The following is a 12,402-nucleotide window of genomic DNA, read 5'->3' on the forward strand; positions in this document are numbered from 1 at the left end:
GCCTACATTTCTATGAGATTCTGGGCAGGCCTGGGCTATGAATGCTGGATGCTGTTAGTGGTTCCTTCCGGGCAGGAAAAGCTGTGAACCTTTGCAGAAGTGACTGTATGAGGAACCTGACTAGAAGCGAAGCGTATCCAGTCAGGGAGTGAACCATACGACATGACCTGGGTCTAATCAAAATGGTGAGAGTTTTAAGGTGTTAAATGTGAGAAAATTCTCCCGATTGAGCTGTGGGCGGAGAGTTATTGTCAATGACAGTTGGGGAGAAGCAAATTGTATGCTTGAAGAGGGGAGAGATTTAGTGAATAAAAATGATCTGGTGGAAATGTCCCAAAGGTGCTGAGGAACCTGAGCTGGAAACATCCCGCCTGGACTCTCGGCCATAGCACTGTGGACGTGCTGGTTCGTGGTTTCATACTTCGGGTTGAGTTCAGCTTGGGGCTTAAAGCAGGGATTCAACCTCTTTGGTTTGTCTGAAGAACACAGTGTGTCCTCCCCAGACTTGCAGCCCTTCCCCTTTGAGTCCAGAGAAGCAACGGGCATTGAGCGGGGAATGGTTCTTCCAGACTGGGTGTGGAGCTGAATTGCCCAAACTTCCTCGAAGCCTAGGGCTCTGAGGGGCCAACTCTGTCTCAGTCCTTTGGGAAGGGCAGCTGCTTTTCAGATCTCTCTGGAACTGGGAACTGTCAAATTCTGTGTATAAAACACACGCGGTTGGTTGGTGTTACCAGGTCTCCCGCTCCTGACCACCCGCAGCACCTGTCACAGCCTGCTGGCCACACGGCCAACAGTTACTCCTTTACCGCAAGTGGGAGGGTATTCTGCTGTGGATGCTTCAGCTTCTGCGTTCGGGATGCAGCCATGGCCAGATCCCTTCTATAGCCCACCCCCTTCTGGGAGCGTTTGAGGCTTTAAAAGAAAATACCTCACCAAACTCAGCAGAACAAACTGCCCGGCGCTCAAGCGACTTGCCCACACTTCCTCAAATAGACCCACTGACTCACAGGAGAAAAGCTTACTCGTGTACGCTGGTTGGATCATAGGAATGGCCAGGCTGGGTCAGACAGGGGCCCATCTAGCCCAGGTCCTGTCTCTGATGGTGGCCAACACCAGAAGCAAGGAAGGTGCGAGACACCTTGAAGTTGGGAGTTGAGGAATAACCTACCCGTGGGGGGCTGGGTAAAGTTCCTTCTTGACCCTGTTAGAGTGGGTGGGGATGGTTCTTTGGCCTGCAGTGTACAGGAGATCAGACCAGGTGACCTGACCTGAGAGGCTGATGTGTGCCCTGCCGCAGGAGGGGTGTCTGTCCCAGCTCGGCACCACAGTGAGAACCCCCCAGAAGGCAGCGGGCGACTGATCTGCCCCGATTCCCTGCCCTGCACCACACGCCATTGGTGGCATCCTGTCTCTTTTCGTCTCAAGTCCCTGGTTTAATCCGTAACCTCACGTCGCTTTAATTGGAGCTTCCTGAACGTCCCCGTTTCCCTGAAGAGATGCCGCTGCCTCCGTCTCTTTCAGCCGTTTGTAGAGTCGCGTGCGCTGCGGGTCGGGAGTCGGGCAGCAAAGGGATCCTTTCATGGCTCGCGTCAGGCAGGTGCCAAGAGGGGTCAACCTGCAGCAGGGGCCGATGCTCAGGAAATGCGAGGGGTGGGAAAGGTCGTTCCCGCCGCGCCTTTTGTGGGGAAATTGGCGCCGCGGGATGCCCTGATGAAAGAGCCAAGGCAGTTCAGTTCCTCCTAATGTCGTGCGTGTGATCTGTGCTGTTTTAGAAACCCTCCTGCCCTCGCACCCCCCGTGTCCAGCCTCTGCAAGCCCCCCTCCCTCCTGTTCCATCTGAGACACCCCCACCTTGTTCCTTGGATCCGTTTAACAAAGGGATCCAGGTAGCAGTTGGGAAGGGCTGCAAGGCTGGAATAATCACAGCAAAGGGGGGTCTTGTGACAGGGTCTTGTGCGAGGAACAGTCCGTTCCCCGACCAGGACGCTCTGCGAAGGAGGCCGCAAGCCAGCCAAGTTCTGCCACCTGGCTCAGCCTGCCCCACGATCTGTTCTCCATGCCCGTGCGATGGCAGAGGAAAGGGAGTTAATTAGTCCCCTAGAGGCTGCTGCCCAAGTTCAGGGAGAGTGGCAAGGGAGCAGCTGCTGGCTGGAAAAGACGGCGTTTGCTCTATCCTCCCCAGTATTTTGTGTTCCCTGTGCAAGCAGTCCCACGCCATCCCCCCCTTGCCCGCACCTGGCAGCTTGGTTATAAATAGACCGTGCATGCTGTCAGGGCTGCAGGGAAGAGAACTGTGCTTGTTTTCCTGCAGCCGCGTTCACAATGTGGAGGCATCAGGTGAGACTTGATTCGTAAGGGAAAGAGACATTGCAGTCCTGCTGAGCCAGCCACCCGAATTCCTGTTGCAGGCCAGCTCCTCTCCTCCACCTCCAGCCCCGATGGGAACGCCTCCGCCGACGGGCGGATGTGCTGGGGAGGGCCTGGTGTGAGGCCAGAGGCTTCCAAACTCAGGTGCATGGAGGCCTGGCCTGGGCTCTGTGGGGAGCCTTGGGCGGATCCTGCCCACTTTCAGCAGCTAACGCTCCCTGGAAGAAGCTGTCGGCAGCGACATATTTTCCTGCTATTACTGTTGCACGGGAATAACGGCTGCAGGTGTCCCAGGGAGTGGTGAGCTGGTGAACGGAGGGAGGGATGGCGCAAGAGGGGGGCTCCATCTGTTCATTGAAATGTGGCTCCGCCGAGGTTGTAGCATGAGATGCCCCGGTCTGGGTTTCAGCTGGGGACCAGTGTCTCATCGGAGACTCCTGAGGGTAAAGCCCTAGACTGGGGCGTGGGGGGGCCGAGATCCGGCTCCAAGCTGCCTTTCCTCCTCTGGTCTGTTGTGAGCAGTCTGTGATTTTGCTCTCCTTTCGTTTTCTGCAGGGGGGCTGTGGGATCTCGAGGCGCAGCCCACTTGTCTGGAGGTGGGGACCGGACCGGTGCGAACCCTGCTGACGCTGGATGACACCGTGTGGGCCAGCTGTGCCAACCAGGTCACCGTGCTGGATGCTGCCAGCCTGCAGGCTCAGGTACCTCCGTGGTTCAGTGCCCTGTGCCGTGTGCAAGGCTGGGTGCCAGGTTTCCAACCTCCTTCAGGGTGGGGATTCCTTCCTTTCTGCCCTCCCCACAGCTCCTCGAACGACATGTCGGGTGACTGACCAGGTGGCCCAGATGAGGCCTGGACTAGGCTCCTATTGGGGCTACACTGACCTGCTGTCAACTCCTCTTCCCCACTCCTGCATCTGTGCGGAGCGTCCCAGGGAGTTTCTGGCCTGTGCTCTCTGCGTGGCTGCTCACAGATTGCTCAGGCTGCAAGATGCGGAAGGTGGCTGGGATGGGGTGAGCTTTGCTTGCACCCTGCGAGCAGCCAGGGGAGGGGAGATAAGAGTATCGTGTGATGGCTGAACATGCTGGGGTGAGCCTCTCTTCACTCTCACTCCTTGGGGTCACTGTGGTTTTAGCCCCACCAGCCCACGCAGCCCCAGTGCCGTCTCATCCTTAGCGCTGGCAAGTGTTCAGGCCAGCCGCTCTGGAGCGAGCCCGGCCTACCCCTGCACGCTCTTCCAGGAGTCCTTTGTCTCAGGCTTGCTCCCTACTTGCTTTGGTGCCCTGCGGCGTGAAGGCCGGAACGATTGCAAAGGAAGAGGCCAGTGCCTGGGGCAGCCTGGCTGTGCGCCCCTCAGGTGGGGCTCTGAGCAGCACGGGAACGGCACTGGGGCAGCGGGCACAGAACCCATGGGAGCGTGCGGCCGGGCGGAGCTTCATGCTTTCAGTGCTCCTGCTCACCCATGAGGTCCCTCTGACCCCTGGCTTCAGATGCGTCTGGAGGGTGACTGGACGTGGGGGGAGGAAGGGAACTGCCAGAAGCGCTGGCCTGGGGAAGCGGAAAGGGGAGTGCAGCTGTTGCTGGTGGGGGGGGATGGGGAGGAAGAAGCAGCCCCCGGCAAGGTGTCTGGGGCAGGCATGCTGGGTGCTCAGCAGTGGCCAGGCGCCCAGCGCGACACTGGGGGCCCGGGTGGGTTGAGGCAGCGTGTGACGCTGTGGGGGTGGGTGAAGACAGCACCAGAGCTACGTAGGGAGGAGCCTGAGGACGGAGCTGCTCCAGGAGGAGTGTGGTGGGTGAGGACCAGCTGCAGGAGGGTGGGTTGGCAGAAGCCTGGAGAGAGCAGGGAAGTTGGCAGCATGACATGAGGCCTGGCTAAAGTATCTGGAATGCTTTTGGGGGGTGGCTGTTGGCAGTTCAGATCCTCCCCAGTGCACCCAGGGTCTCCTGCACCCAGGGAGATTGGCTAAGCCCTCCTACATCGTCCCAGATGCTCTGCCAGCCGGGACAGGCTGAGCTCTGCTGAGTCCACTCCCTCAGGAGCCAGCCGGCAGGGCCCCAGGCTTCAGCCAGAGGCCACTCCGCGAGTGCCTCCAGGTGCGTCTACAGACCTGAGCTCAAGCTAGCGAACTTCAAATAACAGCTGCTTTGACGCTGCGGCAGGCTGGGCTTGCTGTGTGGATAGAATCATAGAATCTCAGGGTTGGAAGGGACCTCAGGAGGTATCTAGTCGCACTCCCGGCTCAAAGCAGGACCAGTCCCCAACGAAATCATCCCAGCCAGGGCTTGGTCAAGCCGGACCTTAAAAACCTCTAAGGATGGAGATTCCTCCGCCTCCCTAGGGAACCCATTCCAGTGTTTCACCACCCTCCTAGTGAAAAAGCTTTTTCTAATATCCAGCCTAAACCTCCCCCACTGCAACTTGAGACCATTACTCCTCGTTCTGTCATCTGCCACCACTGAGAACAGTCTAGATCCATCCTCTTTGGAATCTCCTTTCAGGTAGTTGAAAGCAGCTATCAAATCCCCCGTCACTCTTCTCTTCTGCAAACTAAATAATCCCAGTTCCCTCAGCCTCTCCTCATAAATCGTGCTCCAGCCCCCTAATCATTTTTGTTGCCCTCTGCTGGACGTTTTCCAATTTTTCCACATCCTTCTTGTAGTGTGGGGCCCAAAACTGGACACCTACTCTGGACTGTACCTACTCTGGGACCCAGGCAGCTGGTACAGCCCATGCTGGCATGGTTTTACTGCTCTTCTTGTTGGAGTGAGTTCGGTTAAGGCTAGTTTGGCTCCGTCTACACATGCTGCAGTCATACTTCCCAACTGTAGTGTAGACAGACCCATGGGTCTGGCCATCAACCCGGCTGCATTGCTCAGGGGTGTGAAAAAGCCACGCCCCTGAGCGACGTAAGTAAGCTGACCTGAGTCCCCGCATAGACAATGCTGGGCAGATGGAAGAATTCTTCCGTCAACCTGGCTACCACCTCTCGGGGTGGTGGATTAACTACAGCAACGGGAGAAGCCCTCCCATCGGCATTAGGCAGTGTCCACAATGATGACCCTGTACTGCTGTAGTGTTTCAAGTGTAGACAAGCCCGCAGTGCGTCTGCAGTGACTGGCTGGGCTCCTGGAGATGGGGGCAGCCCTTCCCCTATGCCCAGAAGCCGAGCCAGCCCCCTGAAAGACTGCAGAGAACCCTTTCTGTGACTGGCTCAGCCAGCTCCAGCTTGCCTCACCTGTGAAAGACCAAGGCAGGATTTGCAGGCAGTGCCCTGCCTGGCCACTGCCTTCCGCTGTCGCTGTGCACAAGCTGCGGTGGCTGGAGGCGTTCTCTGGGCATTTCCAGGGCCTCCATCCCAGGCCCGCTCCCACGCTGTCTAATAGCAGGCCTCTGACGACGGTGCATTTCTCGGCTGAGCACTCCCCGCACTCTGACTGGCCACCGCCTTCCTCGGCGCACTCCCATGCTATGATGGAGATGGGCTGCTTCCAGGCTGCGTGTGCCCCGGCCTCTCTGCCGTCTCATGCCTAATGGGCTGTGATTTGATTGGAAATGTCCCTTGGCGTGCGGCGCGGGTATGGGAGGGGAGCATTCTCACTTCTATTAGAGCGCTGGGGCGCGCTGTTCGTTAACTGGCCTCCCCTGCCCGCCAGCTCCCTGGCTGGACCAAGTTAACCATTTGTTGGTTGAATGGGACAGATCGGCTGGCCCTGACTTGTCTGTGCAAATGGGCGTGGCACCCTCATGTTCCAGTGATTCCACAGGTCATAGTGGCAAGAGATGGTCAGAAGCTTGGCTTGGCAAACCCAAAGGCAGGGGTGGCATCTAACCCACTGGCAGTGAGTGGGGTTGCCCCCCGGGAGCTGTCTTGCGCTGTTTGTAGAATGCCAGACAAAAGGGGTCCTATTCTTGGCTGGTCTCTGGGCATTTCCATACTACAGATAACTGTAGTAGCTTAGCCCACAGAGAGGATAAGGGATCTACTACTACAAGTGGTTGAAGGAGATCTCCTTTAGCTCCAGTAAAGGCCTGTTCTGATGGAGCGTGGGTTTAACAAAGACCACGTCCTTGGAAAGCCCTAGCGGAGGGGATTATAAAAGCCCACGTGAAGGTGACGCTCGTCCAGGTCAGTCTGAAGGTACTAAACGCCAGGCTCAAGGGACTGCAGACTGCAGTCCTGAGCCGGGTGCTGAGTTCAGGGTGCAGTGGGCTCGCTAGAAGGGATTCAGAGGTCCTGCTGAGTTGGGGAGTGGGTGTGCAGGAGAAGCGGAGGCTTTAAAATAGGCTTTTATAGTCTGTTGCTCTTTCTGGCTCTGAAATGGTTAAATACAAATGCGGCAGCCCCCGTAAGACTCTCCAGTGCCCAGTAAGTGCCAGGCCGTGTGTGGGAGGGGGAGCTCTCAAACATTGCCCATGCCCCAGAGCTCATGGCACACCACGCCCCAGCCTCCCACGGCTGGTACTGCCAGGCTAACTTTGCGGGACCCCTTAGCCATGCCGCAGACTCAAGTCTCAGATGCTAAAGATGGCGTAGCTGGCAGCACCCCACGTGCCCCCTGGCAAGGTGACACTGGGCTCCACTCTGAGCCAAGCTGGAACCCAGGCCCTGAGATTTTATGTGCCCCAAGCTTAGGGGACAAAGAAGCATTTAAGGCCGCTCAAGAGGCTTCCTGCTGGGCGTGGTTCGGGCAGCCGGAGCTTGGGTTTGGCCGGCTGGCGTTTCTGTCCCTCGCCTGGCCTGTGCATGCTCTCAGTGGGAGCTGCTGGCGACGCTCCACCAGCGAGGGGCTGTTCAGGGTCAGGTGGAGTCCGCGCTGGGGCACGTGCATGGGTCAGGCCCTCTGCAGTGGGAGCCAGGCTGCCCTAGGCTAGATCCCTCCTGCCCGATGAGCTGTGTGGCTGCAGCTTGTTAGTCAAGCAGAACAAGCTTCCAGCTGACGATGGGCTGGGCGGCATCGTGAAGGGGCTTTTTATTGTTTTCCCGCCTCTCTGCGTTGGAGCGCAGGTTCCCCTGCAGCACGTGCCTCTCTCCAGCTGCTGTAAGACCTTTTCTCCCGTAGAGAGCTTTGCGCCGCCCACTTGAACTCGGGCGCCGGACCTGACGTGCCTGGGTTCTGAGCTGCTGACCGCCGGATCGCGAGCACCCCGTCACATGACTGCGTGGCAGCGGGTCCGTGGGGCGGAATCGGTCGCATCCGCTTAGGCTGGTGGCCCGGGTAAGGCTCTCATGAGCCCCTAAGGAGCCAGCCTGGCTCTGGGAGAGGGGACTGCAGCCTGTTCCTTCCTTCTTTCTTCCTCTTGAAGGGCCACTCAGGTACACCTGTGCAAACCCACCCATGGGGGTTGCCCAGCTACCATCAAAGGAATAATTTTGGCCTCCTGGCCCTGGTTGCTGGGGAGGACGGGAGAGCTGGAGACTCCCTAGTGCCAGGTGGGGTTTGTAGGGTCCACACTTTGAACCCCCACCCCCCAATCCCCACTCCTGTCTCTGTTTAAACTTGTAAATTGGAGCTCGGGGCCTTGGAGATAAGAGAGGAGCCTGAGGTGTTCGTGCTTCTAGTCCCGTTTCTGAGGAGGAATGCACTTTAACCCCCACAATGCTGAGGAGAGGGGGTATTGCAATTGTACAGCGGGGGACGCTCTGGTGCGCTAGAGACCTTCCAGTAGCCCAGCTGTATCGATGCGGCTGCACTGCTGTGAGCTGCCTCGTGTGGGCGCTCTACGCCGACGGGGCCCGTTTGCTTAATTAGCCCCCATCACCGGCAGCAGCACCTCCCACCAACGTAGCGCTGTCCACACCAGCGCTTAGCTCGGAGTAACTTAACGTCACTCTGGGGGTGGCTGATTCACGCCCCTGATAAACACATGTTCTACCCACATAAGTGGAGGTGTAGACGTAGCCTAAGGCAGACAGGCCAACTGATTTGTCTGAGGTGATGCAGCTACAGGCCGGACTGTCCTGAAATTCAGCTCGGGTCTTATCCGCCAGACCCTGCTTCCTCTATTCTCCATGGTGCCAGCCCTGGCTGGAAGAAAAGAATCTAGCCTCTCAACCCCAGCTGGTGTAGATCAGTGTCAATGGGCCACATCCCCAGCTGAGGATCCGGCCCCTAGGGCCGAGTCACTGTGTTCCAGCTACGGTCTGAGCTGTCAGCCTTGCCTCCGCAACTGTATAACCCCTTCTCCGCCGCCCCGGCAGGGCAAGCTGCAGCCCCGGCCTTTTTGCTCTTGTCATTTAAGACCAGCAATGTGCTAGCGGCTTTGAAAAGGGATCAATACCACCTTTAGCCTGCATTTTACACCGAGCCAGAGATTGCTGGGGGTCGGTGAGCTGCAGTCGGTGGGGGCGGGGAAGCAGAGACTAAGACCCGCACGTCGACAGCCCAGTTGAAATGGAGAAGTTGCAGGGAGGCGTGCACGGTACGGGGAGAGCTGGCCTTCCGCATCCAGCAGCCCATTTCCATTCCGTGCGGGAACGAGGTGAGCTCGATCCATATTTAATAGCCTGCCGCTCCTGCTGGGAACTGAACAGGAAATGGACTTCGTTCCACAGCGCAGCCCTCTGGCTACAGCTAATGACCGTCCCCGCGGGCATCACACACGCTCCGTCTCGCCAGCCGTTACCCCTCCCTGGGCTGGGGCGGAGTGAGCAGGGAGGTGGGGGTGGGGAACTCTTCTCAAGGGAGACAGAGGGCGGCCCGGGGGTGCTTATTACCTGTAATTGTGGCGCTTCCCAGCGTGCGGCAGCCCGGGTCGAAGGCTGGGTAGAATTATCCGCGCTGTTCGCCGGAGATGCTCTTTGCTGTCAGACGTGTGTTTGTGTGTCACAAGTAACTTCCCTTCCCCACGTCGCCCCACGTCACATCTGATTCTGCCTCTTTCCCTTCATATGCCTGACCAGCCCCAAGGCCAGGCAGATTCAGGGTCACACAGTTCCCTCCTCCAGCCATGGCTTCTCCTTTCTAACTCCCCTGAACCAATGCCGGAAGGTGTTGGCTTTTACGCTGAAGGGGGACTGCGTCCCTACATGTAAGCAAGCTTTTCTGCACCCAGCTCCAGCAATGCGTGACAGTTCTGGCCGGCAGCACCCATTGCCAGGCCACGCACACAGCCCCGCCCATATGCCTCGATCCAGACTGGCAGCGCCCCCTGCTTCACACCTCTGCCTGGGCACCTCAGCGGGGTGCAGGAGGCTTCTGAGTGGGTCTGGATCCCCAAATGATCTCTGGCAGGTCTCCCACTAGCCCCCGCCGGGGCTCTTCATCACAGCGGAAATCCCCAAACACCCTTCCTGTATGGAGAAGGGAAGTGGCCGGAGCCACTGAGCCTTGTCAAGGCCATGGATATGAGGCAGTGTGAGGAGTAGACTGTGACCTAGGCTTAATGCAGCCAGCGGGAGACCAGTGAACAGCTTGAGGAGGGTGACATGGCCCTAAGCCTGAGGGGGGAAGATGATTTCTAGCAGCGGTGTTCTGTACAGCTCTGACGTTTGGGAGGAGAGCGTCGGGGGTCTGGCGAGGAGGTTACTGTGTGTTACCGTTTGTGCTGGGCTACGCGGTAGGGGCTCGGATACCGTGGCGACGGGCAGCAGTATAAAACCCCGAGAGAGAGGATCAGGGCTCCATTGTGCGCGTAAGTGACAGGGTCCCTGCCCGGAAGATCTCATCAGATATGAAGACAAGATGCGACAAAAGACGGACAAACCACACGGGGAAGGATGAGGGTAGCGGTGAGTTCTCAGCGACGTAAGCTAACAATGGGCATAGCGTGATGGTCCGAAATACGTGACAACTTGCGAGGGAGGGCGGCGTAAGCTGCTGCTATTCCAGGAAGGTCACTGAAGTTGTAGCAAATTCCACCAGCTGAGGCCCTGCGTCGGTGTGTCTGTATAACAGAGAGATTGACACAGGCACCCGCCCCATGTAGCCTTCGTTATCTGGCTTTCTTGTAGGCATCGCAGCAGAAGTGTCTTGGGGAGAGAGTCGTGGTCTTAGACCAAGCCAGCCTGGGAGAAAACATGCAGTTTGTTACGGATAAAACAGACAAACCTGGTGGTTGGGGCTGGCATAGTTAGCAGAGAGCAAGTTGAGGGATGACTTTGCACGAAGGGCTCCTCTAAAGCAGCTGGCCATAACAAGAACCTGGATGTGATATAGGGGAAGAGGAGAGGGGGATTTTAAGACCACGCCGAGTTTATGGGGCTGGCAATGCCGTGATAGGGCTGAAGCTAACCTGCCTTTCGCTGTCCTGCTTGAATTACCTTCCTACAGCTCCGGCAATTACCGTGTAGCAGTGCCTGGTACTGTTGGCTAGCTGGCCTTTGACCCCAGAGCTAGCAATGCCTCTCACTACCCAGGATGAGATGGGAGCCAAGGCAAAAGATCTCCTTGTTGCTTGGTCTAAGGAGGGAGTGCTGAATAGTCTTTTCTCCCACCCTTAAATTTCACATTTAGTGCACAAACTTAGTTTGCATGTATTAGCTGCTGTAAAACTGTCATAACAATGGGGCCGGGGATGAAGAATGCATTGTGGGGCTGTATTGGGTTTTTTCTGTCCTATCTTATTTATGCCATGAGCCGTTTGGGACCTTTTGTGGAAAAGAAAAAAAGTCTCTGTGTGGGGCATGCTGGGTAATGCTATGCAAATTGGCATGTGGGCTGGGAAATTAACAAAGTTTTAGGAAGGCTGCAAAGCTGCCAAAAGGGCAGCGCTCCAACATTCAGGGCTCTGGAGTGCAGGATATCAGGGGTGTCGCTTTCCTCCACTAAGTCCTTTTCTCCATTCTCTCAGTTCGTTCTTAATGAAAATAACAAATTAAGGGAGACAGCTGGAAACTGAAATTGGACCAATGGATTGCCAGACATTCTGTGGCTAACTAGTTGGGTCTTAAAATGAAATCATCATCGAATGGGATGTTTCTCATGGGACCCTGCAGGGATCAGTTCTTGGCCTTATGCAATTGAATATTTCTATCAATGACCTGGAAGAAAACAAAATAATCACTGATAAAGTTTGCAGACGACACGCACGCATTGGAGTGCTAAATAATGAAGGGGGCAGGTCACTGATATGGATTGTTTGATAAGTGGGGGGCCAGGAATTAATATGTGTTAGCATGGCTAAATGTCAATGTATACATCTGGGAACAAAGAACGTCGGCCACAGATACAGGATGGGGGATTTTATCGTGGGAAGCAGCAACTCTGAGGAAGATTTTGGGGTTGCAGACTGGTCTGTATCACCTCCCCAGTCTTACACAAGCACTGTCATCTACAGGAGCGAGTGCTGGCCTGGGTGGAATGATGAGTTCTCACCCGAGGTCTGCCACGGATTCGTTGGGTGGCCTTAGGTCATCAGTGACTTGGCTGACTTTGAGGTGCTGAGTGTCTGCAGCTCCCACTGAAGCTGTGTACCCAGTACCCCTTGAACTCAGGCCACTTACGTCTTTCTTAATTTCCCCATCTCTGAACGTGGATGACACCTGCCCACCTTCCTTCCGGGGCGGCCTTGCATTAATTAACGCTCCTACTGCAGTTTGGGGACGTACAGCATTGTGTTAGCTCTGCGAATTGACAGCTTCCTCCTCCCCGTATCAGTTGAACAGTCACTTAACCACATTATTACTTCTCTTATGACTAATGTGAGCCACCAGAAGTATAATGGCATCTCTGCAAACCCCCATCTGGTCATGGTATAAATAGAATTTGATGGAGCTCTGTGTAATCGGCTCTTGTATTTTCATGAATGGGACAAAGTGCTGGATGATAAACCACAAGGCAAGTAAATCCCATGCTGGTTGAGAGCAAGATGGAGGTAACCTAACGAGTCTCTTTCCAGCTCCCAATTTCTGCTTCAGTGATAATCTTGCCCAATCCATGCCTGGTTTGCTCTGTCACTTTGGGTAGGCAGCTCTCCCTCCGGAATGCAAACACCACTCATTTGTTACTGTGTTGTAGCCTGGCTGGCTCCAGCTGAAATTGGGTCCCTGTCACGCTAGGCGCTGTACAAACACATTAATAAGAGACAGGCCCTACCC

The 12,402-nt window shown here is 56.3% G+C and overlaps 1 protein-coding gene across 10 annotated transcripts in view; it reads left to right on the top strand.

Moving 5' to 3' along the window:
• Positions 1 to 12,402, top strand: part of ARHGEF10L (Rho guanine nucleotide exchange factor 10 like) — a 191,178-nt gene that overhangs the window by 156,741 nt on the left and 22,035 nt on the right. For all 10 annotated transcript variants that reach the window (XM_073316338.1, XM_073316330.1, XM_073316328.1 and 7 more), the window contains one exon: positions 2,923 to 3,068. In XM_073316338.1, the coding sequence (XP_073172439.1) occupies positions 2,923 to 3,068 (146 nt within the window). The remainder of the gene's footprint in view (positions 1 to 2,922; positions 3,069 to 12,402) is intronic.

The sequence above is a fragment of the Lepidochelys kempii genome, chromosome 18 (assembly GCF_965140265.1).
Source record: "Lepidochelys kempii isolate rLepKem1 chromosome 18, rLepKem1.hap2, whole genome shotgun sequence".
Lineage (NCBI taxonomy): Eukaryota > Metazoa > Chordata > Testudines > Cheloniidae > Lepidochelys > Lepidochelys kempii.